Raw genomic sequence first — 27631 nt, forward strand, 5'->3', positions numbered from 1 at the left:
CCTCAGAAGTCAATTAACCAAAGACATCACACAAACCATTGTCTCCACTTTCAGTATCTGAGTCATAAAAAGCATGAAGGGAAAGAGCACTGCAACAGCTCTGCAGCTGCACAAATGCAGATCAGGATTTCTGTTGTTACAGCACTTCCTTCACAGTTCATCCGAGCTACATCTCCAACCAGACCAGAAGGCAACGCACAGCAGCCTACAAAACACCTCCAAGCTGAGCAGAAAGTTGGTTAGCTTGAGATCAGGACACCTAGAAATTAATTTTAACACAAAACTCCAAACACTCCAAAAATAAACTTTCCAACCCTGCTGTTTAATGCACTAGGTATAACAACATTTATTATTATTATTATTTAAAAAAAAAAAGGATGAACAATAACATCTGCAGTCAGTTGCCAGACCAGTCAGGGCTGGACCCAAATTCTCAGCTTACCTTGTAGATAAGATGAATGCAAAGCTGCAATGACTTCAGAAAATTCAGTGCATGCCTCCTTTCATTAACACAAAACACACACACACCTGAGCTGCCAACTTTAATCCCTTTATAAAAGGAAGTGGGAATAAATGCACCTGCAGAGCAGCAGCTGGATTGCCTGTTTTAAGCTCTGCTCCAGGACTTGCACGTTATTCTATGGCATTTATCTATGCTGCCAGAAGCAACTGCTGCACATGTTGGGAAACCATCACACACTATGGCAGTACAAGCAGAACAGCAGCAGCATGTACATAAGGAAGGGATTGACTGCTATGATAAGGGTGGATCCCAAAGCCAGGTCATGCACGAGTGGAACCACATCAGGAAACAGACTTTGAAAACAGAGACCAAAGAGAAAAAAAAAAACACGGATCTATGTACACATAACACCCTAAAATAAAGGCCTGAGACTGAATGCATGGAAACAGTGCCACACGTTTAGGTGTAGGTAAGAAAAAAAAAATCACTACGTTTCTCAAAAGAATCGCATCTCCAACCAGAACTCCCATTCCATAATTGAGAGCAACGCACTTCAAAGAGTTTATTAGAAATAAAGAGAAAGCACAGCATTGCTCAGAAACAAGGCAATACTTTCCTACCAGTGAAATTCATCTTAGATCACTCCTGCCCGTTCAGCTTAACACTACCTGTTTTTGCAGCTCAGAAACAAGAAAACTAACAGCAGCTGAACCAACCTCAAATCAGCATCTGTATAAATAATCTGCCAACACTCTATGGAGTGACTGACAAAGAAGGATGGGAGAATCCTACTAAACCTGAAACGATGACCCATTGCAGGGATGCCGTTTTGAGAAAGAATTTCTTTTCAAGGAGAACTGAAGTTATTGGAACATTCATGTTATCCATCATCAGCCCCGACCCTCTGAATCCAAGCACAAAGTGAGGGAGGCAGGAACAGTTTGTGAAGCTCAGCAGTTTGTGGGTGTGACACTGGACAGAGTCCCAGAGGGACCATTTGTTTTGGTACTGCATGAAGTTTATCACATGTTGGTGCTCATTCTGGACTGGCTGTTAGCTGGAGTAAGCTCCCCTTGGCTACCTTCTCTTGGAGGAGACTGCAACAAAAAGACCAAAACACATCCTAGTTAGTGATATCCCTCAATGTGCTTCCAAAGAGACCAAAGGAAACACACACAGGTGATGACAAGCAGGATAACAGAAGAAGAGTATATCCCCAAATTCATAACGACAAATCTGCAAAAGCTTTGTGTTTACAGTTTCTACAGTTCAAGTTCACAGTTCCTATACAAGTTGAACCAGAAGCTTTAAACCACTCTTTGTTTCCTACATACAAGGTACTGTTGACTGCTGAATTTGAATCTTATCTGGCACTTGGTTATCACAGAGATGAATGTACTACAGAACTTAATACATTCTGTGTCCTATCCTCTCTATTGCCATTCTTCGCATCCTGGAAGGAATACTGCAAACGATTCATGCATTATTTTATTTCCTCTACTAAAAAAGGTACTTCAAGTTCCTTTGGTTTTACTAAGATAAAAGGTATGTTTATCAAGAATTGGGCAGAATGAATTAGAATCAACTCAAGCACATTAACTTCAAAGGACATTCTGAATTGTACCAGTAGTTCAGTGTACTGGCTAGAAATTCTTATTTCCTCTTCCCATTTCATATTTGATATCATAAGAATTTGTCCATCCATGACAACAGTAAATCCATTCCCCTGCTGACTCTTCAACATATCAACTTCCAGAGTTTCTGGGGGAAAAAAAAAATACTACTACCTGTGTCACTGCTCTGAATCCTATGCAACATGGCCATACCTTGACGTGTATCTGGTTGCGCAGCACTGCGGCTCGCAGGATCATTGCCTTGGCACGTCGCTGGAACTCTTTGCCCATTAGTAAAGACTTCTCAAAAGTTGTGCTGCGCTGGTCTACATCTCGAGCATAAAGAATCTGCAACCAATATAGAAACTGTATGCAGGAGCTATGACAGGGCTCCATAGCAGAAAGCCCTTTCTGCACTATGGAACAAAGCTGGTGTATCACAGAGCCTGGAGATCAGCCCTACTGAGAACACCCATTCACAATGGATGAATGCAATTTCAAACTATCCGAGGATCAGAGAATTTTTCAATCTTAGGACAGCTGTTCAATGCACAGTCTGTGGCTCAGATGCACTCACCTTACTGTGCGAGTCTATTCGGGCATTGATCAGTCCCTCCAAAATCAGCTGAGTAAGTTCATCTTCCAGAGCAGCCACTGTGGTATTGAAAGCAGTCGCCATCTTGTGCATATCTGCTGACACATAGGGGCTGAAGTACTAGGAATGAGAAAATATTCAGTTACCAAGGGGACTCCCCATCCTCTGAAACACCATGGAAAAACAACAACAGAGAGATGGCCTATCTTACAGCTTATCCACCTCTTAGGATTACAGCAACAATTACCTGAATTAGGGCACGATTTCGAATTTGAGTATAAAGTGTCCTGACGTGAGGTGCAAGGTACATATCCAGCAGCAGGTTGTCCTGTGCAAAAATACACATCAGAAGCTCAGGCACAGTGTACAAAAAAAATACATTATTCCTATGTTCTTAAAAATATAAATATACTTAACCCTAAAGGATATGAATATCCACTACAGCAAGGCAAAAAAAAAAAACAAACAAGAATGAATGAGAGAATTTGCAATCTATTAAAGAACTCAATACATGTTTAAAAAATTGCATAATTTCTGCTCACCATCTGCACCTAAACTGCTCTCTGTTTCCATCTACCATGTCAGGAGGTAGAAGACACCACAGAAAAGATGAACAGGAAACACTCAGTTACTGTTTCTCACAAAAGGCATGGGGAAGGAAACTGTCAGAATCTGTTCTGGCACCACTCCCCTGCAACTCACCTTCATCTCATCCAGCATCTTCAGGCATGAAGCATATTTAGATTCATAAAACTTGAAGATGATGTCACGAACCTGTGGCTCCAGCTCCAAGAACAATTTGAAGGAACTACAGATAAACATGGCAGTGATCAGACCTTGAAACCCACCACTTCACACCCCACAGCCTCGTCACTCCGAAGTGCAAGATCACAAATTCCAACTATCATCTGGACATTCCAAGAACTGACTCCCTAACAGACCACAGAGCCCATGTGCGGGAGGGCTGGGGGCCTGGAAGACAGAGATGTGACATCAGAGCTGTGGTAAAAGAAGCCAGAACAATTTTGTCAAACTAAGTAGCAGAAGTGGGATAAACTCAGAATGAAGCTATACAACCAAAAAACAGAGGCCACATCTGTGTGTGCATAGCACTGTGTGCTAGCCAGCTTTGTGATCCCCTGCAAAACACAGCCTTACGCTCAACACAGCACACCCAATGCAGACTCAATATACAACAGCCTTGGAAAGATGATCTATCTTAAGCGTGGGAGACCTTCAGAATGCACATTGCAACTCAGTGCTCTCCCAGTTCTCCATCCCAGAATTCTGAACCCTGGGACCCTGCCCTACGACTCAGCCAATAAAACAGTCAGGGTAACAACCCTTTTTCCACATAGCCTTAAAATTACTGCTTCCATACCCTTAGTTGTAATGAATTTAGCACCACAGTCATTCCATCTATGACACACAAATTCCTATTTTTTCAAAGCCTGTAATTCTATTAACCTCACATCTGTCATAGTTAGAATACATTTTAAGTTGTATTAACTGTTAAGCTGTATTAATACGATTAGCATAGACTAGAAGTCATATCAAGGTAAACAGTCCAACAGCTGCCTCTTATAGGACTCCATTGCTCTGACTGAGTACCTGATCTGGGCCACTAATGGTGACAGGAAACAGGGCTATGCAGATGTTGGATTTGACTCAGGTTGGAAATTTCTGTTAGAGTACCAGCTATGATTAACCACTGTGTTTTGACAGGGAAACTTCACCTAACGCTAAAGCCAAATCATGGTAAAATTATTCTATCTCTCTAGTATGAGAGCACTACTAGTTTTTCCAGAATCCATACTCAAATGAATCCAAACCCATCTACAAAGGGTGTCCTGTGGCATATGAACTCCTGACAAAGCATCACCTACCTGCTGGAGATAACATTCCGTTGCAGTTCCTGACGATCAAAGGTAGCGAGGGCACAGAGACCACCATACACAGCTACGTTGCTAGGAGATAACAGCTAGAGAGAGAGATTGAGAGAGCATGCTCTGAATGGCAACACTGTGACTGACTGATGAAACAGCAGAAGGTTGCAATTAAGTATTCTACTCTATGCCTTTCCTTTATCCATTACTGAGATCGGTCTTTGCCAAATGCAGTGGAATCACTCAGCATCCTCTCAGGTATTCACCAGAAGCTGAGGTGTGACTATCCACTGCTAAGAGCAGAAGTCAATTCCAGCAGCCAGCCTTTTGACCAGGCATGACAGGTACACAGATTTCACAGACAATGCCTACGTGACCTAAAGCAGACCAGTTCAGAGAACTCAAGGCCAGAGTTATTTGTCCTGTTGTGGTTTTCTTGGGTTGGTTTTTTTGTTTTTTGGGGTTTTTTTGTAAGACATGGTTCACAGTACCACCAAACCACACAGGAGTGCTGTGAGGATAACTGCAGTACCTGAATTTTACAAACTAGTATTTAGAAGAATTATATTCCCTCCAAGCCCATGCAGCTCCCTCGTGGTCCTCACCTCAGGGAAATCACAGTGATCAAATGATGCCAACAAGAAGCACTTTGCTGCCTGTTTGTATTTCCGTGCAGCTAGTTCAGCCAAGCCTGGAAATCAGGAAAAGACAGACCTCTGTTAATGATAGAATACAAGTTAAGAAAAAAAGTGTGAAATCTCTCATTGTAAAAACTGTAAAAGGGAGTAGAACATGCACCCCTAGAGTTGCTAGTGCCTTCTCTATTGAAGTGAAGCATGACTCTCAGACAGTAACCAGCATCCTTTAAAATGCATTGATGAAAGTTCCATCTCATTAAGCTTTATTAAATTTTGCATTTCTGGTGAGAAAATAAAAGTTTGTCAGATATGAGAGAATAAAATAAATCAAGCATATTCTGTTGTCTAAGATTCCTATGGACAGATAAGAAGAAAACCAGGCATGAAAAAAAAAATAGGAGAAGCTGAAGGACTCACCTGCTGCACATTTCAGCTTAGTGAGAATTGCTTGTGTCTGGCTGTCTCTTTCTCCTCTTTGCTATAGGATGAGAAAAAGCAGTAGTGAACAAGCAGTTTGAAAACCATTTTGATTATATCCTTGGGATATTTCACCCTAATAAATGACTTGCAAATCTCAACAGCAAGATAACTTCACCTCATCAATCTCAGGAAATGTGGAACAAACTAAGGACAAGAAGTCTCTCTCCTTTTACCATGAACAAGATTTCCTACATGCATATCATGGGAGATAATTAACAATGAATCTTGAAAGGAATAGTATAGGAGACAGGGAGTGACTGGATTAGAGGAAGAATAGACTGTAAGATGAAGGAAGTCTTAGAGGGTACAATTCGTAGAATGGGGACTTAAATTATTTTACAAACTTTGGAGACAGAAAACAAAGGGAAAATTTGTGCAAATTAAAAAGCAGGACCTTACTTCTGCAATTTCTGGCGTAGACTCAGCCTTGCTTACGTAGCTCAGAACATGAGACCAGTTTTGGAGGTAGACACTGACCTGCAGAGAGCCAGGAACATCATAGAATGGGCATGAATAAATGGTGTCTATCAACAAGTAATATAATTGTGGACACAAAAGGTGCAATCGGAGCAAAATACAGGTGGACTCCATAGCAGATGTCAGGACACCATGTACCACTCCCTGCAGGCCTTCCTACCTTGATGACATTGAGACACATGTTGATCACATGCTTAGCACTGGTGCAGTAATCCCGAGCTCGTGAGTAACACTTGAGAGCATTGCTGAGGTCCCCACAGTCAAGGTAATGATCACCTAAGTCGTCGTGGCCTCTCCTGGAGCATGGGAATTAAAATAGTAATGAACTGTGTGCTTAGAAAGAGCAGGGGAAAAAGGGATACCGACTTTATTCTGAGCAAGTAACTCAGCACACTGACCTAAGGCACTGAATGCAGCTGACATTCCGTGTTAGGTGCCTGGAGGAGCAAAATGCTCTTCCTTGCTCCAGCAGAGCCTTCTGCATCTCACCTGATACTTTCTTTGATGGAGTTCCCTTTGTAATTTTTCAGATCTGTGTCAAGTTTCTCCAGTTTAAGAAGAGCTTTTTTGCGTGTAGCTTCAACCCAAGCTGTGTCAAGAGGAGGAGGTTCAATTCCACTATCAGGGACAGCATCAGGCATATTCTGCAGCTCTCTGAAAGAGTTTGATCTGATTAATACCCTGCAAACGTTTCTGAACAAACATCTGAAAACTACCTGTCGCTGTTTCCCTAAAAACAGTACCACCACATGCACCAAACAGAGCAAAGAGAAAACAAAGGCAGTGGGAAACAAAAGAAAGAAACAGAAAGGAAGAAAGAGAGAGGCAAACATTTAGATGAGGCTTTAATTCATTAATACAGGAGCATCTAGAATAATCTTCAATTCCATAATTTACCTAGAGAGTGCTCACTAATACCTGAAGCAGTTGCAAGGATTAAACTTCTCTCCATATCTACCTGTAGCCCTTTAAGACACTATGACTTCAGAATGAGATAAGATGCCTAAGGAACATTTTGGCATTACACATGTAAAGTTCCCCACAATTAAACACTTGTCTTCAGTAAAAAAGGCTCCGCAGGTCTGCCATGCTCTCAGTACCTGGTGGCCTCAGACAGCTTCCTGTGGATTTCTTCATACACATCAACATTGAAAGTTCTCTGAACAAATGACAGAGCCATCTTGAGAGCTTCCACCCGCAGCTGTGGGCAGTGGTCAGCAATAAACTGCAGCCGCTCGATCCGCATCAGACCGCTGTAACTGGATGCATATTGCTCCAAGTCCTGCAAACAGAGCTCAGACTTAGAAGGCAAAGATGGCAACACTAAATTAAAACACTGCACCATGACCCGCACAGGACTTCCTGCAGCCTTGGCTCCTACATGGAGACCAACGTGATCCAGAGAAAGAAGTCAGGTGACATCATTCCGTTCCTCCTTTCTTCAAGTGTAAGTAAATTGTAATGTACTGCAAATCTGGAGGAAAGTACTGTTTATTTTTTCTGTAGTGCTGCTGCTCCCATATCATGTCCATTTAGGCATCCCCATGTGCCTGATATGGTATCGATGTTAGGTTACCATTCTCTAACACTATTCTTGCTTGATTCAGTGCCAAGAACCATCTTGCTCTGAGACTGAAACAGGACTGCAAATCTGCTTTAGAATTCCTGTTTTATCAGATGAAGAATCCAAAAATACGAAGGTAGGAGCATTCTTTCTTCCATACATTGGAAGTGTGATGCTGCATAACGCTGCTGAAACCATGCAGTGATTTCACTTTGCTCCTCAGTTATTTGAGCATCAGAAGGGAATGATGGCTTTTCACAACACACAGTTATGGTGAAAATAAAACCACTAAATTTTGAGGAACGCTTAGATGGCGCAGCAGTAAGAAAGACAAGAAGGTTGCAACTCAACCACTCCATCCCTTTAGCTTCAGAACAGAACTGAAAGGCACAGAAAGCAAACAAGGTGTCAGGCCCCACGCTGACCAAAAAGAGAGAAGGAAAAAATAGGTGTCTGTGCAGTAAAGAGTGAATGATCACAGGAAGGAAAGCACAGAAGGGGTCATCACTATTCTTACCCCACTATGCATAGAAGAAAATGCACTCATCTCTAAAAAACAATTAGACAAGTAGCAAAGTGAAGTTTCTCAGAAAACTGAAAGGAAGAAGCTACATCAGAAATGCAGTCCTTCAGCCCACAACCAGCACATACCAGAGTGGGGTTTTCCACCACATAGTTGATATCAGGTGCGTTTTGTTGGTCTTCTTGAGGATCCACATCGATCTGCATGGGCTCCACTGCACCCTAGAACAGCAAAACGTGGTCAGACACGGTTGTTTTCTGCTCAAGTGTAATAAGCTGTGACTCAATTTATTAAGGACTTGGTGAAATACAAACCAAATCTTAATAATGGAAAGAAGAAGAAAAAAAAATCAAACCCCACAACCTCAGCTCTTAGACAGGTTGAGGATTTTTCTCTGTCAACACTATGGCTTAGAATGAAGCTTTTCCTAAATAAGCCACACTAATGCTCACCATTGACACAGAGCATTTGACTTGGTTTGCTAGATCATCAAACAAGAAACTGAAGAAATCAATAAATCTGATTCTACAAAGCACCTCAGGCATGCATTTCACTCAGGCACTGAATTCCACTTTACATTGCATTTCTCTGCCTTGTGCAAGAGCAGGCATTAACACTCAGCTCATGAAGCTCCAAAACAGGTAAAAAAAAAACAAAAAAGTGCCCATAAAAACTCACCAGACCCTTTAAAAGTTGCTTTAATGCTTAGAAGTAAAACTTTGAGGTGGGGGAGAAGACAACTGTTACATCTTTTAAAGTCTAAAGAAACACGAAGAACACAATGGGGACACTGTGGAAAAATGAATCCGCACTGTGAAAATGTGCCATCTCTTGAACTATCCTGCTACTGCTGTCAGAGTGCAGAACGCACAGCTCCGAGACTGATAAGTACCAAACATGCACACATCTGAGTACCAATGTGAAATCTCCCAAACCCCGAAGCAAAGACAAAAGAAGTTTAGATGAGTTTGTTTCCTAGCTAGCTATTTTCTCCATGAAAGAGAGAGAGGGAGAGTGCAAAGGAAAGTCTGCTTGTTCAGATCAGCAACTCAGAAAAACGGTGCATAAAACCACTTAAGTCACTGTATTGGGACCACTATATATTTTTTCTTTCCATTGACATCCACCTTTTCTTTCTTATATCATAAATACTAACAGTCAGACTGTTCCTTTCACACCGCACTTGCCTAGCATAGCAAAAAACCGACCCCAACGTCTTCGGAATCACTATTATGGAAACCAACAATAACTGCAGCTGGAGAAACCCACAGCCTTACACCTCACTAAGCTAGCAGGTCAGCACTCTGCCCTCCTCCCTAAACTCCCAGGCACAGAAAAATACAAATGGGCTGCAAGTCCCACTCAGACACACAAACTCAGACGCTTTCAAGCTAGTTCATTTTGAAAGGAAGAGAGAAGGCTTATTTAAGAAATTCTCACAATTCAAATAATAAAAAGATGCTCTACAGGAGCGCCCTGTAGGCAGGAACCTCTTAAGGCCCCATACAACACAATGAACGGGCTGAAGCCTCCCGCTGCCCCTGGAGGAAGGCACTACCGAAGGTACCGGAGCTGAACTGCCCTCCGCCCTGCCCCGACCTCCACAGCCCTCACCCCGACAGGGAACTTGTGCCTGCTAAAGGATGGAAGCCGGGTAACTCGCAGAGGAATCCCCGGCGCGGATACAGAAGGGGCAGCCTGCAGCTGCGCTGAGTCCCTTCAGGTGCCCCTGTGTCCCGCAGTGCCCTCCGCTCCTCTCCGCCTGCCGTTCTATGGCACTTTCTGCCCGCACAACCCCGCCTACAACGCCACAAACCGCCGAGGGGCGCTCGGTTGGAACCGCTCCACGCGACGCGGGCGGACCTCAGCGAAACGATGGGCGACCGCACCCCGAACGCGAGAGCGGAGCAGCGGAGCAGAGGGACAGCGGGGCTGCCCGGGAGCGCGACGGAGCCGCGGCGTTGGGCCGACGGGGAAGGCCACACCGCGCCGCCCGGAGATCACGGCGGGATAGAACCGGGCTCGGCCGTCGAACGCCGCGCAGAAGCAATACCGAACGTGGCCGCAACAGAACGGCGATACGGGGACCGGCAGGAAAGGGCCGCCTCATACCTGAAGGTTAAAGACCTGGACGGGCAGCGGCATCCTTCCCTCACGACCGCCACTTCCGGCCGACCTCCCCGCCCCCACCGCCAGCCCAGCTTTCACTTCCGGGTCGCGCGGCGCGGCCAGACCGCATCCGACAGGTGAAGCCCTTAAAGGGACCGCGGCCCGCCACTCCTCCCCGCTGGCAGCGGACGGCGGCGCGGACGGGCCGGGGCCTGCGGGGCTCCCGCTGCCCGCGGGGACCGGTCGCACTCGCCAGACTCCTCCGTCCGGCCCGGTCTGGCGCCGGGGCGGCTTCTCACGCTAGCGGCTCGGCCCGGAGCGCCCGGGCGCTGCCCTCCGCCGGCCCCGGGGGCTCCGCCGCGTCCCGGAGCCGTCTGGTGGAGGCCGCGGGGGAAACCGTCCGCGGGGCTCCCGGGGGCCATGAGGCGGCCGCGCAGCGCGGCGGGGGCCGGTGGGGCCGCAACATGAGCAGCTCCTGCCTGGGGCTCCGCAGAGCCTGCTTCCTGCTGTCCGTCACCGCCGCCGCCGTTCTCCTGCTGCTGCTGCCCCGGGGACAGCCCCCCGCCGCGCCCCGCCGCCGCCCGCCGCCCGCCGGGCCCAGCAGGCCCTCCCCGAAGCGGGAGGCGCGGCCCGCGGGGAGCGACGTGCCCGGGGACCGCGGCGGCGGCTCGGGAGCCGCGGGGGGCGGCCGGGGCGTCGCCGGTAGCCCGTGGCCTTCGCGGAGGGTCCGCATGGGGCCTCCCGGCGGCTCGGCCAAGGAGAGCCTGGAGCTAAAAGACATCTTTATTGCGGTGAAAACGACGAGGAAGTATCACAAGACGCGGCTGGAGCTGCTGTTCCAAACCTGGATCTCCCGGGCGAGAGGACAGGTGAGTGCTGGGCCGAGATTCACACCGGCTGCTTCTACGCTGGGCCTGGGCACAGCTCACACTGTGAGGCTTTGGAAAACAGGCCTGAGAACTTCATCAGAGTTCGTTCTCTGAGCTCTTTCTCAATTAAGCTACTTTCTCACTATCTGAGTCCATACAGAAACCACGTTTTGAGGACTGGGAAAAGTACTGCATGGGAGCGTGAGATCTTTGGTGCTGATGTTGGCTCAGATGCCAATGTTTTGGATGAAGTAGTTCAGTAATTGAGGTTTTTATAGGGACTGACGTAGAACCTGTTCCCTTCCTTAGGAATTTCATTACATTATAGCATCTTAATGCAGTTTTGCTCAGCAGTTGGGCCAGAGCAGGGTTATTGTCTGACAGTTTCCACTATGACTTTCCCCCTGCAATGGCTGATATGAAATAAATCCATAAGATAAAGTAGTGTTCTGACAGGGACTGAGTGAAATAGAGGCTAGTTTTGGAAGTCCTTACTTATGGACACAGCTTTCTCCTAACCCATCTTTGTCTTCTGTAGACATTCATATTCACAGACTGGGAGGATCGAGAGCTGCGCCTGAAAGCAGGTGAGCTGTGTGGCACAGAATGGTGCTGTCTGTTACAGCTGAGTTTTGTATTGGTCATACTTTTCCTAGAAGTCCTTATTTCATGCTGTGCAAGCAATTAGGGAAGTTAAGATAGCAGAAAATGCTGTGCCTGTTTACCACCTGGACAAAAGGCTTGGAGCTTTCTGAGTACTTTGTTCACCTTTGCATATGCTTTCTTCCTGTTAGTAAGCTTCAGTCTCTCTGCTCCAAAGTTATATTAGATGCTTCCTTTGCATACAGTCTCATGGCCGTATTTATACACCCTGCAATCTAACCACATCTCTGAAGATATTCAGAACTCACCTGGATGCTTTCCTGTGCAACCTATTTTAGAGAACCTGCTGCTTCTAGATGATCTCCCTTCCAACCCCTTCAATTCTATGATTTTTATGTACTTGACAACCACATGCACAGCCTGTGAGCCCTGCTTGTCCTAACGTTTACCCTCCATGCATACACAGTATGCAGTTTCGCTGTACTGTAATAGTGCCAAATGTATACTTGGTCTTTTTTGGACCATTCATTCTTCCCAAACTTGATGGGGCTGATTTTTTTGTTTTTATTTCTTTTTTTTCCCCCCCTAGGGGATCATATGATCAACACTAACTGTTCTGCTGTCCACACCCGGCAAGCTCTGTGCTGCAAGATGTCTGTGGAATATGATAAATTCCTAGAATCTGGACAAAAGTAGGTATTGTGGTTGACTTTGTTTCTTTCAGCTGTGTTAGCTAAAACAGAGTGATGAGCATAAGGAAGATAGTACAGCAAGAAGCAATGTCTATAAACAAGGATCATCTGAAACCTAGCAAGGCTTCAGCATCTCTGCAGATTTAGGATCTGTAGGTGGTTTCAGCTTCCAAGTTATGTTCTTCAGGATAATAAGGATATGCTATTTCCTCTAAGCTTAAAAGACCACAACTCAGCTGTAGAACTGTAACTCATTTCTTTGTCACAGCTCTGCAGTAACTTTGTTGTTGTTGTTTTTGTTTATTTTGAAGGTGGTTTTGCCATGTGGACGATGACAACTATGTGAATCCACGGACTCTCTTGCGTCTCTTATCTGCCTTCTCACCCAGCCAGGATGTCTATGTGGGACGACCGAGTCTGGACCATCCCATTGAAGCAGCTGACCATGTCCAAAGCGATGGATCAGTAAGCAACTTTACAGTTAGGCTAAGAATCATCCTGAGCCTTTTAAATTTTTAAAGCCATGAGAGTTCACAGGTCCACCATAAAAACAAATGATTTAATGTGCAAGTAATGGCCATTGTCAGAGACAGAGTGCCAGGTTAAATGTATCTTTGATCTGACCTCACGTGCTTACATACAATAGAGTTGTCTCCTGGGTGGATGTCTGCTTCTCTTCCTTTGCTCACTTATGTTGGTGATCTCCCTCACACTGAGGTGAGTAGGGCCTTTCCACCTTGCCTCTTCCTTTTGTTTTAATTGTTTAGGGAGGGCTGATACTTGTTGCTTTGTGGTGTTCTTGTGGTGGTGGTTTTGTTTTATTTTTGTAGGTTGGGGCTGTTGAGAGCAGTATCCCACTGTTATCAGCTTGAACCAACCTCAGATGGGTGATAGATTCTCTGGGTACTGAAGGCCTATCCTTCCCAATACTGCTTGGTTACTATGTTTCCAGGATGTAGAAACAAAGGCGTCTCAGTTGCAAGGTTCATGAGCTGAAATACAAGTTTTCAGAGGTCCTCTATGCTAATAGGCCTGAAAATAAGTCAATTCACTAGCCAGAAAGACAGTTATAAAGCACCTTGTTAGGGAAAAACTGCATAACATAGCAGTCTCCCTGGAGCCAAGCATCCAACAAAACATCTGTGATTTCCTCAGGAAGATTGAACTGGCTGTGGCCCTTGGCTAGAATCATCAGGGGACATCTGGAATTCTTTAGAAGTGGCACTGTAGTTTCCCACTTCACATGTGCTCTCTCAGCTGTGTAAACCTGATGGTATACCTGGTGTCATTTCCAAGGTAGAGTTTAATTAGAGAGAACGGCTAACCAGGCTTTCAGCAGCCTGCAGAAGTAGGATTAGTCTGTAGTCTTGTTCTGACTCAGGTGCGATCTGATATCCAGTAGAGCCTCAAGTTCTCCTCCTTCCCCAGCCAAACAGAGAAAAGCTGATTGTCAGTAACTAGTGTGTGTTTTTTTTGTTTTTTTCCTTGTTGCTTCTTCAGAAGACAAGCGTGAAATTCTGGTTTGCCACAGGTGGAGCAGGGTTCTGTATCAGCAGAGGTCTTGCTCTGAAGATGAGTCCCTGGGCCAGGTAAACACTCCTCCTAGCTGAGCTCCATTAATATGTGTTTGGTAAACTTTAAAGCGTGTTTGATCTTGTCTCTTGTGCTCTCACAGCCTGGGTAATTTCATCAGTACTGCAGAAAGAGTGCGTCTTCCTGATGACTGCACCATTGGCTACATCATTGAAGGGCTGCTGGAAGTAAAGCTGCTGCACAGCCCATTGTTCCATTCCCATCTGGAAAATCTACAGAGACTACAAGGCGAGTCTGTGCTGCAACAGGTAGGGCTAAGCCTCGTGTCCTCTTCCTGTAATCACACCTCAGACTGATCAGAAAGCAGCCTGTGAATTGACTTAGAACATTTTGGCAAAAAATGATGTCTACAGAGTAGCTCAGCTGTGTTCTGACAAATTCCTTCATTTAGGTAGAAAGCGTATTTCCACCCTAGGCAGTTTGCTCATGTAGATGTCCTCTCTTGCAGGGATATGTTTTACTACACTACTACATCCAAATATTGTATTCTTCATTTTGTCATCTTTGAGTTTCCAAGAGACACAGTAACAGCAGTTGTAGAAGAAGGCAACACTTAGTTTGCTGGCTGTGTGAGAAAGTATTGTTATCTAATAAATTCTGTCTTCATTCACGCTGTTTAGCAATAATAGAATCAGAGCTGTAGCAAGTACTTCTTCAATAACAAAGGCATAACTAAATGTTTGATCATTTTTTTTACAACTGACTTGCCTGAATCTCGAGAAAATTAATCAGGATAAATCAGGTCCAGGTTTGTTTGTTTCATTTCTTAAATTACTGGGATAGCAGCAGCAGATGGAGCTACAAGGCTATCCTGGTGCTTTGTCTGCCTCTTACTGGCAGCTTACTCTTAACTTGACAGCTATGAACAAACAAAAGTGTAGTTTTGCCCCTATAAAATGCCTGCTTGTGTTTTCCTGGCAATATTGTTAGGCAGTGCAGATATACATTTGGGACATGGTGTAATCTCCTTCATGTGAAGGACTTTAACTGTAGACTGAATCTGACCTCTTTTTGGTCATCATAGTTTCCCTGAGATCTTCAGAGTCTCTCTTCATACCTAATTAATAATCATGCTATCTCTATTCTGTTTTTCTGTAGTAGTATCTCAGTTTCTGAGTTTTTATTTGCTTTTCCAGGTAACCCTAAGTTATGGGGACCCTGAGAACAAACACAATGTTGTGAGTGTGGGAGGAGTGTTTGGACTTCAGCAAGACCCAACCAGGTAAGTGTCCGCTTTCAGAACAAGATCTCCATGTCTTGTTTATGTTTTTCAACTGCAAGATGATCAAACTCACTTACGGGATTATTTTCTCATGCCAGATCTTATCACAGTTATAGGTGGATAGAGCCACCTTCTCTGCTGTATTAGGCTGTTGCACATTCAATGCTAGTGTGTTCCTGGTCTGGAGAATTTCAATCTCACTTGTATTTTTTTTTTTTTTCCCTTCACAGATTTAAATCTGTCCATTGTCTTCTTTACCCTGACACTATTTGGTGCCCCAATAAGAAGATGTCATAACTTTTGACCAGTCATTGACACCTTTATCCTACCTACTTTGCGTAAAGCAAGAGTTGTGATGGGCTTTTTTCTTCTGGGACACAAACAGACATATCTACAAAGGAGGTAGACTTTGTACAGAAGCAAGACTGGCTAATTATGGCAAGAAGGCATTTGTTCAGCTGCAGCCTGGGACATTGCCAAGAAGAAAATCTTCTATTTCTTGTTCTTTGGTCCAGTGGCTCTTCATGTGATGGCTCCAGTCATAGCTGTACAAGTCACTTTATGCTTTCATCTGATGTCACGTGAGCCCTGCCTATCATGTGAATCTGTGCTCAGATACATCCTAGGCAAATGCAGTACTTAGAATGATGGCATTCTTACTACTGTTAGCAGCTTTCAGAGGCCATTGTCTTGAAGCTGGAATGTGTAAGCAGACTGCAGTCCCCATGGTGATGAGGGGGATGAAGTTTTTGCTTGTCTTTTTTGCGAACAGGACTTAAGAACTTCTGTGGCCTGCCATATTATACCTCCTCCACCTGTGAGCTGAAACACAGTCTGTTTGTAAACACCAGAAGTCCAGGAATTGCTAGGGTAGACAAGGGTGAAAGCCTTTGTCATGGGAAAAACCCTGTGTAAGGGTAAACTGACTCAGGACTGTGCAAGAGTTGCTTACAGGGCACATTCTTCCCAGCAGTCTTTGTGTACCTCCCATGGAGGTGATTGTCAGACTTGGCACTCTTACCACTGAATGGCAGTGGCTGTTGATTATGATGGTGGTCTGCTAGGTCCAAGACTATTCCCTTGGTATTTGATACTGAAGATGTATTTGCCAGACTAGTTGGTAACTGTTTCTCCTCCTTTGCCCTCAGCAGGTTATATGAGCTAGAGCATGCCCATTGGCTGATGAAACACCCTGTTTTTGAAGCTGTGCTGTATCCTTCACTGCCTGCGAGGGAGGAGGAATGCTAGATAGCTGTAGTGCTGAGAAAGGTTTTGATGGTATCATTTCAGGTCTCTTAATTGTGTGCTTGTGGTTGCCCCACTTCAGCTTCTTAATGTAATCTTTTGAGACCAGTGTTCATTTTTACTCTACATCTTAATGTTTCAGAAAGTAATTCTGGCACTTGGTAAAAGGAAACTGGATGCTGATAGAAAAGCAGGAGTCCAACGCTGTAGCAATGTCACCTGCTGCTGCATTATAAATTAAATAAGCTTAGTTTTGAAAGTGGAAGAATTGAGACTCTCTATGTTTAGTTTTGTTACTTCCAACTTTGCCTTTGTGCAATCTATACCTGATGTGAAGAACAGCATACAAAATGATTTTGTAAAACCACTGTTTACTCTCAAACTCTTCAGAAAATACTTGCAGGTTTAGTACTAGAGGCTGAGGCTGAATTAAGTGGAGAATAGCATGATGTTGTATAACCTGAAACTATGACTAATGGCAAGAATTCGGACCTAGCAAGTTTCAGATTTCTATCAGCTGTGCTGAGCGGTGTATTTCAGCTAGTTGCTTAACTTCTTCCCATTTGAAAAGTGGTACCATGTAGGCAAACACCTGCAGCATATTCAAGTATGAATTGCAGTGTAGGTGTCAGCCTCCTGTAATATAATATTCTTTGCTTTCTGTTTTTGAAGCAAACCTTTCAACAACTGGATACATTGTCCTCTTTGCATGATTTAATTTAATTTTATAGAGGAGCAAACAAGCTGACTACTCGCTACGATCCAGCAGCTTGTTCTTAAATTTCTTTTCCTTTATCTGCTAAGGCAGTGCTTTGACCATGAGGCACAGGAATAAGAGTGCTGCAGGCACTCGGATCAAAGTCCAGCTAGCACAGTGGTTGTTTCAAAACAGGAACATCTGTGATGCTGACAGCCTGTTACAGAGCGTGGAGGGCTCGTGGCAGGGTAGGTGGTGGGATGTTCTACCTCTCCATTAGGTGTTCTGCTCACTAGAACTGAGATGTCCTGTGGTTCAGTGATATGTCATTCATAGCTCTGGAGATTACTGGTATCTATATAAACACTTTTTAAAAAACATTTGGTGGGTTCTTGTTTTCAGCCTCCTTGTAGCAAGGAGTTGTGAAGCTGCATAAGCACTTGATGAGATATCATCCTCAGTGATCTCTGAATTCTGCTGGAGCTTTTCTTCCTCTCCTCTTAAGAGCAGCCTCCTGTCAGATACTATGGACAGCACAAGCTGGGTAGTGATTATGTGGCAAACTGCAGTTCAAAGATGACAACACTTCATACTGATGGCAGCAAAACTGCGTAGAAGTCCCATACTACAGTCATTTCCCACCCTAAATGGAGTTTGCTGCCTCCTTGTCATGCCTAATGCTGGTAGGGTGCTTATCAAGCTGAAAAAGGAACATATTCTTCTGTAAAGCAATGCAAAAAAGCTTCTTTTAAGGTTTCTCTTGTTCACAATACAGTAGGCTCTGTACATATACTGAGATGCAGCTTCTTAAACTACTGTTCCATACGTAAAACAATTCTATGAAATAAATATTTAAGTATGTCACAGGGTGTGTTTTGTCTTTTAATGCATTCTCTACACCAGAAATGAACCATTAAACCCTGTAATCCAGAAAAGTGCTCTCCTGTCAGCCTCTTGTGCTGCTGTATGGACAAAAAGCATATGAGAATTGGATGACTTGGATGTGCAGAGGCAGAAATATAGATGAGAAGAATCCTTGCAGCTAAAAGTGTTTTTACCAGCTCCCATTCTGTCTCTGTCACAGCAGCTCTTAAGCACCCTCAGGAAGCAATGGATAAAATGTGTATTACGAGCAGAGCTCTGCTTCTGTATCACTAAAGGGTGTTAATTGGATGTATAATTGCGTGTACTGCTCTGTTATGCGATGTCAGCTCTGCAAAGCAGGAGGCAGTTGGAGCTGCCATGCTCACTACCACTGATGTAAGCTGTGGTGTGGTAGCTTAACCCCTTAATGAGTTCTGGACTGTTTTTCTGTTGTACCTCACAGGATGTGGAGCTGTTGGAGTGGGGTTCAGAGGGCCATTGAGATGATCAGAGGGCTGGAGCACCTCTCCTACAAAGAAAGGCCAAGTAAGTTGGGCTTGTGTAGGTTGGAGAAGAGAAGGCTGGGGGGAGACCTCACTGTGGTCTTCCAGTATGTGAAGGAAGCTTACAAGCAGGAGAGGGACTGACTTTCTACATGGTCTGATAGTGGTAGGACAAGGGGGAATGGCCTTAAAGTAAAAGAGAGGAGATTTAAGTCAGATGTTAAGAAATGTTTTAACACTGGTGGAGCACTGGCACAGGCTGCCCAGAGCAGCTGTGGATGCCCCATCCCTCGAGGCATTCAAGGCCAGGTCAGACACGGCCGTTGGCAGAGGGTTGGCACTGTAAGTCCTACACTGATCTCCTTTATGCCTCAGGCAAGAGGATTGTGTGTAGTTACACGTGGTTTTCTAGGCACTGACCGTTAGACAAAGGCAGCCCGCAGCTTTTAGCAGCAGCTCTGAGCGATCGGGCACTGCGTGTCCTCCCAGCTGTTTTCGGAGCTCTCTCGCTGCAGTGCTTTGGGGAGAATCAGAGCCGAGAAAGCTCAGCTGTGTGCGCCCGATGCTCAGAGACGGCTCCGAGCTGTGCCCCCTCCAGGCAGGCAGCGGCCGCCGCACCGTTGGATACCCCCGAGGACGGAGCGGTCCCCGCACTGCCGGCCCGGCGCCGCCCCGCCCCCGGGTCCCGCCTCCCGACCCCAACACCGCCCAGGTCCCGGCGCTGCGGAGCCTCCCACCGCCGCAGCATGGAGCCGGACCTCAGCTTCCGCGGCCGCCGCGCCCTGGTCACCGGGGCCGGCAAAGGTGGTGGGGGGGGGTCGGGAGAGCGGGCGGGGGCGAGCGGGGCCGGGGCTGACGGCGTCTCCCCGCAGGGATCGGACGCGCCGTGGCCGTGGCGCTGTGCAAGGCCGGAGCGCGAGTAACGGCGCTGAGCCGCACCGCGGCGGACCTGGAGAGCCTCGTACGAGAGGTACGGACGGCCCCGACCCTCCCCCCCCACCCCGCACCCCACCCGCACCGCGGGGCGCCGCTGAGCCGGGCCCCCGCCGCAGTGCCCCGGGATCGAACCGCTGTGCCTGGACCTGGCCGACTGGGACGCCACGGAGGCGGCGGTGGGCGCGGCGGGGCCCTTCGAGCTGCTGGTGAACAACGCGGCCGTGGCGATGCTGCAGCCCTTCCTGCAGGTGACCCGGGAGGCCGTGAAGCGGTGAGTGCCTCCTTGCCTTTCACTCTCTTTGTGACCGTCAAGAGGAGGCACGGCCTGAGCAGGCAGAACGTTGTAAGCTCACCTCCCAGCAGCCCCAGAGCTTCCAGTCCAGCCCCATTGCTAAACCGAGGCAGCTGCTGCTAAGGCAATTTAGAAAGAGAAGACAAAGCCAGCTAAGGGACTATGGAATGGTCACGGTGAAAAATGACATCTGTTTACTTCAATTCTATGTATATACATTTCCTAATGTGCCGCAGCATAGGATACGGGTTACGGTGGATCTGATTCCTTCTAAATGGGTCAGGATTTATCCCTGTGTTAGAAACCAAATACGTGAGGCTGTGATAAAGGATTCGTTGGAAGCAGACCAGAAGGCATATGTGTGCTGCTCAGATCATTCTGCAGTGCTAGCTGGTGAAAACCTCACCAAGGAAGAACTATGGTTCAAAGAAGGGCTGCTTCTACCTCTCTTATAGCATATTTACTGTTTCAAAGCCTCCTGAAGGCTGGATTGCATAAGAGGAGCCATGGGCTGAGGCCCAGGGATCAATGTTTAAACTTTAATAGAAGTACTGTGTGAGTCTGCCAAAGAACAGAGTCCTGCTAGAAATGGGAGGATCATAGAATCATATCAGAGAATCACAGAATGGCCTGGGCTGCAAAGGACCACAGTGCTCATCCAGTTCCAACCCCCTGCTATGTGCAGGGCCGCCAACCAGCAGCCCAGGCTGCCCAGAGCCACATCCAGCCTGGCCTTGAATGCCTCCAGAGGCCACCACCCAGTTTGCTTCTGCTGAACGAACACACGGTTAACCATTGCTGCTATAGCTAACCAGCCTGGCATTTCTGTGTTTAAGTATCACCAGTGCTCCCAAAGCACCAGCAGCATTCGGCCTCTGCTGCCTCTCAGAACAATTCCTCTCTGGCCTGGCCTGCGATCACCACGTAACTTTTAAATCTGATTTATTTGTAGGTCTTTTGATGTCAATTTCCGGGCTGTGCTCCACGTTTCTCAGGTGAGGATGAATTGTCACTGCAGTTGTCACCACGAGCAGCAACAACTAAGTTGTTCTACACAGCAGAGAAGTGTCCTGGCAGGGGCACAGCTATGGGGACCACCGTCCAAAATCAATCTGACATTTTGAGTGTACAGGGTCAGAGAAGAGAGTGAAGGTCCTGTCTCTTACAATGGGGAGACACTGAAGGCATCCTGTGGCTGTTTTTGCTCTTTTGCCTACCACAAGATTCCTACCAGATGGAATCATGCTCTGATCCTGTTCAGATTCTGACATCCTTCTGTTATTTTATTCAGATCGTTGCTCGGCAGATGATTGCACAGGGGCTACCAGGTGCAATTGTGAATGTCTCTAGCCAGGCATCTCAGCGTGCCCTGCGGGATCATGCTGTTTACTGTAAGTGCCCCTTTCATTTTTGACTAACCTGGACACCCACAGCCATGAAGGTTCCAACTGCCAGTTCTGGACAGAGTGCAGTACCTCTCTGTGATCCAGACCGAGTGCTGTGCACTTAAATGCTTCCCATTCTTCCTTCCTCTTTTAAGGTTCTACCAAAAGTGCTTTGGATATGCTGAGCAAGGTAATGGCAATGGAACTGGGACCCCACAAGGTAGGATTCCTTCTGAAAGAGAAGCGTGAAAGCGTTTCCTCTCAGAGCAGTTTGGTACATGGTGTGTTGCTCTTCATCTCAGATAAGGGTGAACACTGTGAATCCCACAGTAGTTATGACCGACATGGGGAGAATTAACTGGAGTGATCCTCAGAAATCTGCTGCCATGATTAACCGGATTCCACTAGGAAAGTTTGCAGGTCAGTCTAGATCTGTGGCCAGGCTGAGCTCCTCCTAATATCCAAGCTTTCTTCCTAACTGACATCAGAGCCACAGCTACATTGCCTTTTGCATCTGATGGCAGGGCACACTTACCTGCCCTGTTCTAGAGCCCTGTCATCTCTGGACAAGCAGAATGAACTTACTCTGTTGAGTATTCATGAATATGACTTGCAGGGAGCGCTGGTGGTTGCTGTGAATTAAGTATTTATCATTTGGTCACAGTGATGATCTTTGGATGTCCTGCTCTCAGCCACACTGTCCTGTATTATCACGCCAAGCACAGCCCGGGGGGCAGAGAGATTTCCCTGCTCCAATTACACATAGAGGCCAAAGACATTCTGTTTGGGATGCTTGTTTTTTTGGTACAATTTGAGGGGTGCATTGGATGTCCTCTGTGTTTGATTCCAGAGGTGGATGATGTGGTGAACAGCATTCTTTTCCTGCTCAGTGACAAGAGTGCTATGACAACTGGCAGCTCACTGATGGTTGACGGGGGATTTCTCGTCTCCTAAGATGACATCTGCATTTCATAGCTAGTCTGATTTTCATACTAGTATTGCATAGATCTAAAAGGAATAGTAAACAGTGACAAAGACCCATTGTTGCTGGACAAGAGGGGCAGCAGAGCTGGAACCTGTTTGAGAATTGAGGCAGAAAGTTACCTTTACAAGGCTGCTATATAATAAAGATCACATATGCTGTCATGGAGAATGTTTATTGCACCAAATAAGGTTTTATCTTATCACTCTACATGATGATTAGAAATTGGATCTGTCTTTCTTCCAACCCTATTCCCCCCTACAAACACAACCCTTCAGAAGCTTTCCCTGTTCCATCCAAACCCATAAAGCCTGCCTGCATTTTCCTTGGGAAGGGAAAGAAGTTAGCAGACACCTCATTGCTTCCTTTGCTCTCTTTAGTAGAAAAAAACAAAACAGAGGCAACAACCTCAGCCCTGCTCTACAGAGACTGGATTGTGGGGGGAGGCCCTGCTAAAGACTGATGGGGGGGAGCAGCACCATGCTGTCCTAGGGTGTGCACACAAAAAGGCAAATACATTGATTGCACAAGGCTGTTTCACTCACTGAGTTTGGCTAGTATCCAATTAAGCACCTAATGATTAGTTCTTCAGCTTCACATTTTGTTTACTTTGACCCCTTCTGGGGCTGGTTACGATTCCTTCAACAGTCTCAGGCACATATCTGATAGAGCACCAATTTGTTAAGTGTTAGCCACAGTAGGCTGGGCAAGGAGACCCTTCTACTCTTCCAGCTGCTCTTGTCATTCACCACCACTTATATCAGCTTCCTTCCCACTCCCACAAGGATCTTCAGCACGTGTTACACCTGCAGATGAAACACAGGTGTTTCCAGCACAGGATGGATGTCTCAGCCCTTTCAGCTTGGAGTTCAGGAGAGCCAAAACAGCCTGTTGCCCCAAGGAGCTATCTTGCCTTCCCCATTGTACTTTCCTGAGGGCTGTACAGCCCCCAGCTAATCTCCTGCCCCCACTGCCCCTTCACATCAACACTGACGTTAAATCAAAGAGACATTTAAAAAACACTGACTTCGTACATGATGAAGGGCCCTACACATCCCAGCCCCCTCCAGAAACACCCAGCTAATATGCAATCTGTCGGAGGACAACAACATGCTGAGCCAGCACCTAGGCCACAGCCCTCAGAACACGGTGCACTTTTTGCCAGGCTTCTTCACGGGCGGTGGGCAGAGCACAGCCCGGATGGCTTCATCAAACACCGTCTTCAAGCCCCGCTGTGTCAGGGCAGAGCACTCAAGGTACTTTACCGAGCCTAGGGGAAAGAGAGCTCCAGCTCAAGCACTCCAGTCCTACCAGGAGACAGCGTCCCTCACCCACTCCAAAACAAAAAGCTCAACGCCACGGAGACTTTCCAACACATCACTCACCAATCTCCCGAGCCATGGCCAAACCTTGGGGGTAGGTGATGGGAGCCAGTTTCTTATCACGTAACCTTTCAATGGTGTCCTTATCATCCCTTAAGTCCAGCTTGGTGCCCACCAAGATGATAGGTGTATTTGGGCAGTGGTGTCGGACCTCAGGGTACCACTGAAACAGAGAAGCACGATGAGAAAAGTAGCCATGGTGGCAGGCACTGCCATGAGGCTGCATTTACTATTAAGAACAAGGTTTTTACTAATATCTGACATGGTGTAAACACCTGAACAGGATTATTCTACCTAGAATTCTGGGTATGCTCTGCAGAAAGAGACTGGTGCAAATGTAACAAGTCACTGAAACATGAAATCATGACAGATGACACTAGCCAGCTCTGCACATAGTACTTCAACTCCATTTTAGTTCCTAGGACATTCCTCATCTTCTTTAACACAGATTTGAAAAGGCAAAAACTTATGAATAAAGAGTAGGTCTGTCTTAAAACCAAGCAGCTATTACTTTTGTTTCTCAAAATAGGACTGCTAGAAATGTGGGGATTGGAGGTGCCACAGGGTTGGCTCAGGCAGTGAACTGCACTGGTTCCCCGCTTCCACCAAGAAGGAGAATACAATACCTTGGCTCTGACATTCTCAAAGGAGGCTGGACTCACGAGGGAGAAGCAAATCAAGAAAACATCCTGTGGGGGAAAGAAGAGGATCAATTGTGTAGAAAGGAACAGCTAGAGATAATGGAGGGAGGGTGAAAAAGGGAGCCTCACCCAAAAAAAACCCTCAACAGCAAGGACTGTTGGCTGTAAGAAGCCCTTCCCCATGAAGGTTGCTAAACTAATTCAGAGAGAAAAATAATGGACTTTGGGTGTATGACCTCATTTTAATTTGCAATACTAGACTCAGTGTGTTAAGAGCCTGTGACCATAAATACCTTAACAGTGCAACAGTCTTCATCCCTGGTGGTGGGGGCCACGTAGCAATCACTACAGCCAGGAAAGCAACACTTGCAAAGCCCAACAGTGAGCTATGCCACCAAAAGAGAGTGGGAATATGAAACACAGCTCAGCTTTACAGCAGCTCCACACCATTCCTTGCACCTGAGCTTACCTACATCCATAACTGTTCAAACACCATTGCAAAGTAGGAAATAGAATGTGACAGTCTCTTAGTAGAAATTCAGCTGTCATCCTCCTCAAACAACCAGAATTATGGCTACAGCTACAGGAACTTTAACAAATGCAGCTTTCATGGCCGTGGGAGCCTCCCTGTCCCCCAATGAGAGCAGTCATAAGCCAGTCCAAGCCCAGTACTCACTGTCTGTGGGTAGGAAAGAGGCCGCAGTCGGTCATAATCCTCTTGTCCTGCTGTATCCCAGAGGCCTAGATTCACTGGCTTCCCATCTACCATGACATTGGCAGAATAGTTATCAAATCTGCCAAAAAAGAATCCCCATCAATGACAATCTTGTTCTGAACCATGTGACATGATATGAAATCCAAGGGGCATGAATCAGGAGGGTTCACTGTGCGATGCAGTTCCCATGGGGGTACTTTGCTCTCCTCCCATACAGAGCCGTACTCCTCATATATGGAGTTCACAGCCTCCTCACCCACAAAACCAACTTATACTTACACACACACACACACACACACACACGGAGGAAAGAGTAGCTGATGCACATTACTCACACAGTGGGGATGTACTCTCCAGGAAAGGCATTCGTGGTGTAACTGATCAGCAAGCAGGTCTTCCCTACAGCTCTGCAGAGGATGAGAGTGACAAGCATAAAGGAGGGTAGAGCAGAAAGCACTGGGGCAGGGAAATTTACCCTTTCCCACCCAAAAAAATGCTGTTAGGTAAAAACTTGACATGAGGAAACATATCTGCAGCAGGCTAGAATTTTCTGTCAGGGACCAGGCCTGAACTCACCCCACCTCAGCATGCATCTGATACTGATCTCTTCTATTCCTTTTCTCCTCTCCTTTGGCCTCAGCAAAACACCAGGCAAAATGTATTTGTTCCAAGGCCAACAGGGGAAATAAATTAGGGTTATGTGCTGGGTGTGCTCTCCCTCAACACATCCACAATAATCTAGCAAAATGGGCAAACAGCAAGTGAGAAAACGTGGAACAACACACAACTATTCAAGCTCTTCAGACATAGGAATTGAATGTCGATATATACAAAGGATGAAAAAAGAAGTGTCCATAAACAAAAGTGAACTTCCAAGTGACTACTGACAGTTTGGAAAGAGATTTTGGCACCAAGGTAGATCACTAAAACATCAGCTCAGAGCTTTGGCAAAGGCAGGTGGGACTGGTCAACTCGGAGACAGCAGCTGGCTGACAGTTGTGTTAGGATATGAAGGGCCATTAGCCCTCCAGGGAAAGGGAGAAGCTTAGTTCTAAGAACAGTGAAGTAACAGGAGCAGAAACGGCTCATTTATTACTGTAAAAGTTGTGAGCTGTAGAGAACTTTGAAGGGAAACCAATATTGAGTGCCAGTAACAGCTGTTAGAGCTTGAGTGAGCCTGAACAGACACAGTTATACCCTACCTAATTCTCAGAAAAGAGACATAGCAGACTTCAGGGATGAGAGACCACAGGGAGAGCACAGTGCTGCAACTGGGACCACACAGCCAGAACCACTGCATCAACCCACCCTGCTTCTTCTCCCCTGGACTACAACCCCTGCCCAGATAAGGGAGGTTGCATCAGGAGCTGCTATGCTCCACTACACTCTCATGTCCAACTTAGATCCCAATTCAGCACCTCCCTCCCACTGCACAGGGAAACCACGCAATTGCTAACATGTGCACATATCTGTGACTTGAGTGTTTTGGTACCCAAGTTCATTCAGCCAAGTTCAATCGAAGCTCACCAGCAGCCTGCAGACCTGGAGCCCAATTCCAGCACGCCCCACTCACAACCGTCACTGTCTTCTTTATAACAAGGCCGTGCTGCACTGGGCAAGTCTCCTACTGGCCTCTTTGGGCCCTCCAGCTGGAAACTGGAGGACCTCACCCCAAACACATACGTGTGGGTGCGGTATGCACAGGAAGATGGAAGGACCAGCTGCTCCCTAAGACCATTCACACCGACTTCTCTGCATCTTAGCCCCATGCTTGCTGTGGCGATCGGAAATGCAAACAGAGCATTGGGAATAATGGAGAGAAAGACATAAGACAAGCTAGGAAAAGTTGGGAAGCACCAGGAATCCACCGTACGCCTGTATTTTGAATACAGCCGTGTTCTCTGCCAAAGGCATGCAGAAGAAGCCTAGAGAACAGAGCAGGAAGGACGACAAGCCGCGCGGGGATGCCAGAAGCAGCGATATGTTTCACTTTGGAAAGCAAACAACAAAAGGAGACGTGAGAAAAACCTGCGAGCATCGAGATGAGGCGGGGGAGAGGCTGTGCACTGCCCCCCCTGCGATGAGAGCCCAACGGATACGACCACGAGACAGGCTTTAAACCCAAAGGAACGCGCTCGCTCCCTCGGCAGCACGCAGATAGATGCGAACGAAGCCCAGCAGCGTTCAGAGACGAAGCCCCGAGTTGACGACCCGGAGCTGCAGCGGAGGCCCGGGCTCCCTCCATGGGCAGAGCTCCGGGAACGCCGACCTCCGGGCCCCGCTCGGCCCGCAGCCCCGCGCGCCCCTCCTAACCGCCGCGGCGGCCCCGCGGGATGGCGGCCCGGCCCCGCGGCTCCACCCGCCTCAGGTCGCGGCGCCCGGTCCGGCGCCTCCCGCCCGCCGAGCCGGCTCGCCTGGGCCGCGGGGCGGGGCCGCGCCGGGCCGGCCCTCCCTCCCATCGGCTCCGCCGGGCTCCGGCCCGCTTTGTGCGGAGCCGCGAGGGCCGAGGCGCGGACGGGCCGACACCGCCTCCGTCCCGCGGCCGCCGCGCACTCACCCGTCGCCCACCACCACACACTTGATCGCCTGCATCTGCCCGCGATGGCGGCGCCGCCGCGACTCCGCCGCAGTGACAGCCCGCGCGGGCGGGGCGGGGCGAGCC

The 27631-nt window shown here is 47.0% G+C and overlaps 4 protein-coding genes across 9 annotated transcripts; 2 read left to right on the forward strand and 2 right to left on the reverse strand.

Moving 5' to 3' along the window:
- Positions 1 to 1000: 1000 nt before the first annotated feature.
- On the reverse strand, positions 1001 to 10412 carry GPS1 (G protein pathway suppressor 1). 4 transcript variants are annotated; one of them, NM_001006206.2, is made up of 14 exons: positions 10352 to 10412; positions 8368 to 8460; positions 7253 to 7434; positions 6642 to 6806; positions 6313 to 6448; positions 6075 to 6152; positions 5613 to 5673; positions 5163 to 5248; positions 4558 to 4652; positions 3374 to 3479; positions 2919 to 2999; positions 2654 to 2791; positions 2290 to 2424; positions 1001 to 1560 (listed from the first exon to the last, which is right to left on the reverse strand). In NM_001006206.2, exons 1-14 carry the CDS (start codon positions 10382 to 10384, stop codon positions 1486 to 1488), a joined length of 1464 nt encoding a protein of 487 aa, NP_001006206.2. In that variant the 5' UTR covers positions 10385 to 10412; the 3' UTR covers positions 1001 to 1485. The 4 variants fall into 4 exon arrangements, with proteins under 4 accessions (NP_001006206.2, XP_046757979.1, XP_046757980.1 ...); XM_046902023.1 differs by lacking the exon at positions 10352 to 10412 and adding an exon at positions 10103 to 10331; XM_046902024.1 differs by lacking the exon at positions 10352 to 10412 and adding an exon at positions 9873 to 10027.
- Positions 10413 to 10469: 57 nt separating this feature from the next.
- RFNG (RFNG O-fucosylpeptide 3-beta-N-acetylglucosaminyltransferase) lies at positions 10470 to 18133 on the forward strand. The gene is made up of 8 exons (NM_204947.2): positions 10470 to 11217; positions 11756 to 11804; positions 12410 to 12512; positions 12824 to 12977; positions 14013 to 14101; positions 14188 to 14353; positions 15242 to 15327; positions 15558 to 18133. The coding sequence occupies exons 1-8, from the start codon at positions 10813 to 10815 to the stop codon at positions 15622 to 15624; spliced, it is 1119 nt and encodes a 372-aa protein (NP_990278.1). The 5' UTR covers positions 10470 to 10812; the 3' UTR covers positions 15625 to 18133.
- Positions 18134 to 19353: 1220 nt separating this feature from the next.
- DCXR (dicarbonyl and L-xylulose reductase) lies at positions 19354 to 22395 on the forward strand. Its single transcript, NM_204225.2, has 8 exons — positions 19354 to 19440; positions 19509 to 19606; positions 19689 to 19843; positions 20817 to 20859; positions 21156 to 21255; positions 21405 to 21469; positions 21552 to 21669; positions 22100 to 22395. Exons 1-8 carry the CDS (start codon positions 19383 to 19385, stop codon positions 22201 to 22203), a joined length of 741 nt encoding a protein of 246 aa, NP_989556.2. The 5' UTR covers positions 19354 to 19382; the 3' UTR covers positions 22204 to 22395.
- On the reverse strand, positions 22388 to 27616 carry RAC3 (ras-related C3 botulinum toxin substrate 3 (rho family, small GTP binding protein Rac3)). 3 transcript variants are annotated; one of them, XM_025141545.3, is made up of 6 exons: positions 27527 to 27616; positions 25305 to 25376; positions 24931 to 25048; positions 24240 to 24302; positions 23617 to 23776; positions 22388 to 23037 (listed from the first exon to the last, which is right to left on the reverse strand). In XM_025141545.3, exons 1-6 carry the CDS (start codon positions 27559 to 27561, stop codon positions 22973 to 22975), a joined length of 513 nt encoding a protein of 170 aa, XP_024997313.1. In that variant the 5' UTR covers positions 27562 to 27616; the 3' UTR covers positions 22388 to 22972. The 3 variants fall into 3 exon arrangements, with proteins under 3 accessions (XP_024997313.1, NP_990347.1, XP_040505394.1); NM_205016.2 differs by having other exon boundaries at positions 22388 to 23501; XM_040649460.2 differs by lacking the exon at positions 25305 to 25376 and having other exon boundaries at positions 22388 to 23501.
- Positions 27617 to 27631: the final 15 nt, after the last annotated feature.

This window comes from Gallus gallus, chromosome 18 (assembly GCF_016699485.2).
Source record: "Gallus gallus isolate bGalGal1 chromosome 18, bGalGal1.mat.broiler.GRCg7b, whole genome shotgun sequence".
NCBI lineage: Eukaryota > Metazoa > Chordata > Aves > Galliformes > Phasianidae > Gallus > Gallus gallus.

What these genes read in the sequence shown, in the direction of transcription:
- RFNG (NM_204947.2), top strand. Translation starts at nt 10,813, where the DNA reads ATGAGCAGCTCCTGCCTGGGGCTCCGCAGAGCCTGCTTCCTGCTGTCC. An exon ending in TTCCTAGAATCTGGACAAAA is followed by an intron (nt 12,513 to 12,823) that starts GTAGGTATTGTG and finishes TTTATTTTGAAG; the next exon opens with GTGGTTTTGCCATGTGGACG. An exon ending in GCGAGTCTGTGCTGCAACAG is followed by an intron (nt 14,354 to 15,241) that starts GTAGGGCTAAGC and finishes TTGCTTTTCCAG; the next exon opens with GTAACCCTAAGTTATGGGGA.
- GPS1 (NM_001006206.2), bottom strand. Translation starts at nt 10,384, where the DNA reads ATGCCGCTGCCCGTCCAGGTCTTTAACCTTCAG. An exon ending in TCCAGGTCTTTAACCTTCAG is followed by an intron (nt 8,461 to 10,351) that starts GTATGAGGCGGC and finishes TTGCTGTTCTAG; the next exon opens with GGTGCAGTGGAGCCCATGCA. An exon ending in TGGTGGAAAACCCCACTCTG is followed by an intron (nt 7,435 to 8,367) that starts GTATGTGCTGGT and finishes CTCTGTTTGCAG; the next exon opens with GACTTGGAGCAATATGCATC.
- RAC3 (NM_205016.2), bottom strand. Translation starts at nt 27,561, where the DNA reads ATGCAGGCGATCAAGTGTGTGGTGGTGGGCGACGG. An exon ending in GGAGAGTACATCCCCACTGT is followed by an intron (nt 25,049 to 25,304) that starts GTGAGTAATGTG and finishes CTTTTTTGGCAG; the next exon opens with ATTTGATAACTATTCTGCCA. An exon ending in TTGAGAATGTCAGAGCCAAG is followed by an intron (nt 23,777 to 24,239) that starts GTATTGTATTCT and finishes TCTCTGTTTCAG; the next exon opens with TGGTACCCTGAGGTCCGACA.
- DCXR (NM_204225.2), top strand. Translation starts at nt 19,383, where the DNA reads ATGGAGCCGGACCTCAGCTTCCGCGGCCGCCGCGCCCTGGTCACCGGG. An exon ending in TGGAGAGCCTCGTACGAGAG is followed by an intron (nt 19,607 to 19,688) that starts GTACGGACGGCC and finishes CCCCCGCCGCAG; the next exon opens with TGCCCCGGGATCGAACCGCT. An exon ending in TGGAACTGGGACCCCACAAG is followed by an intron (nt 21,470 to 21,551) that starts GTAGGATTCCTT and finishes TCTTCATCTCAG; the next exon opens with ATAAGGGTGAACACTGTGAA.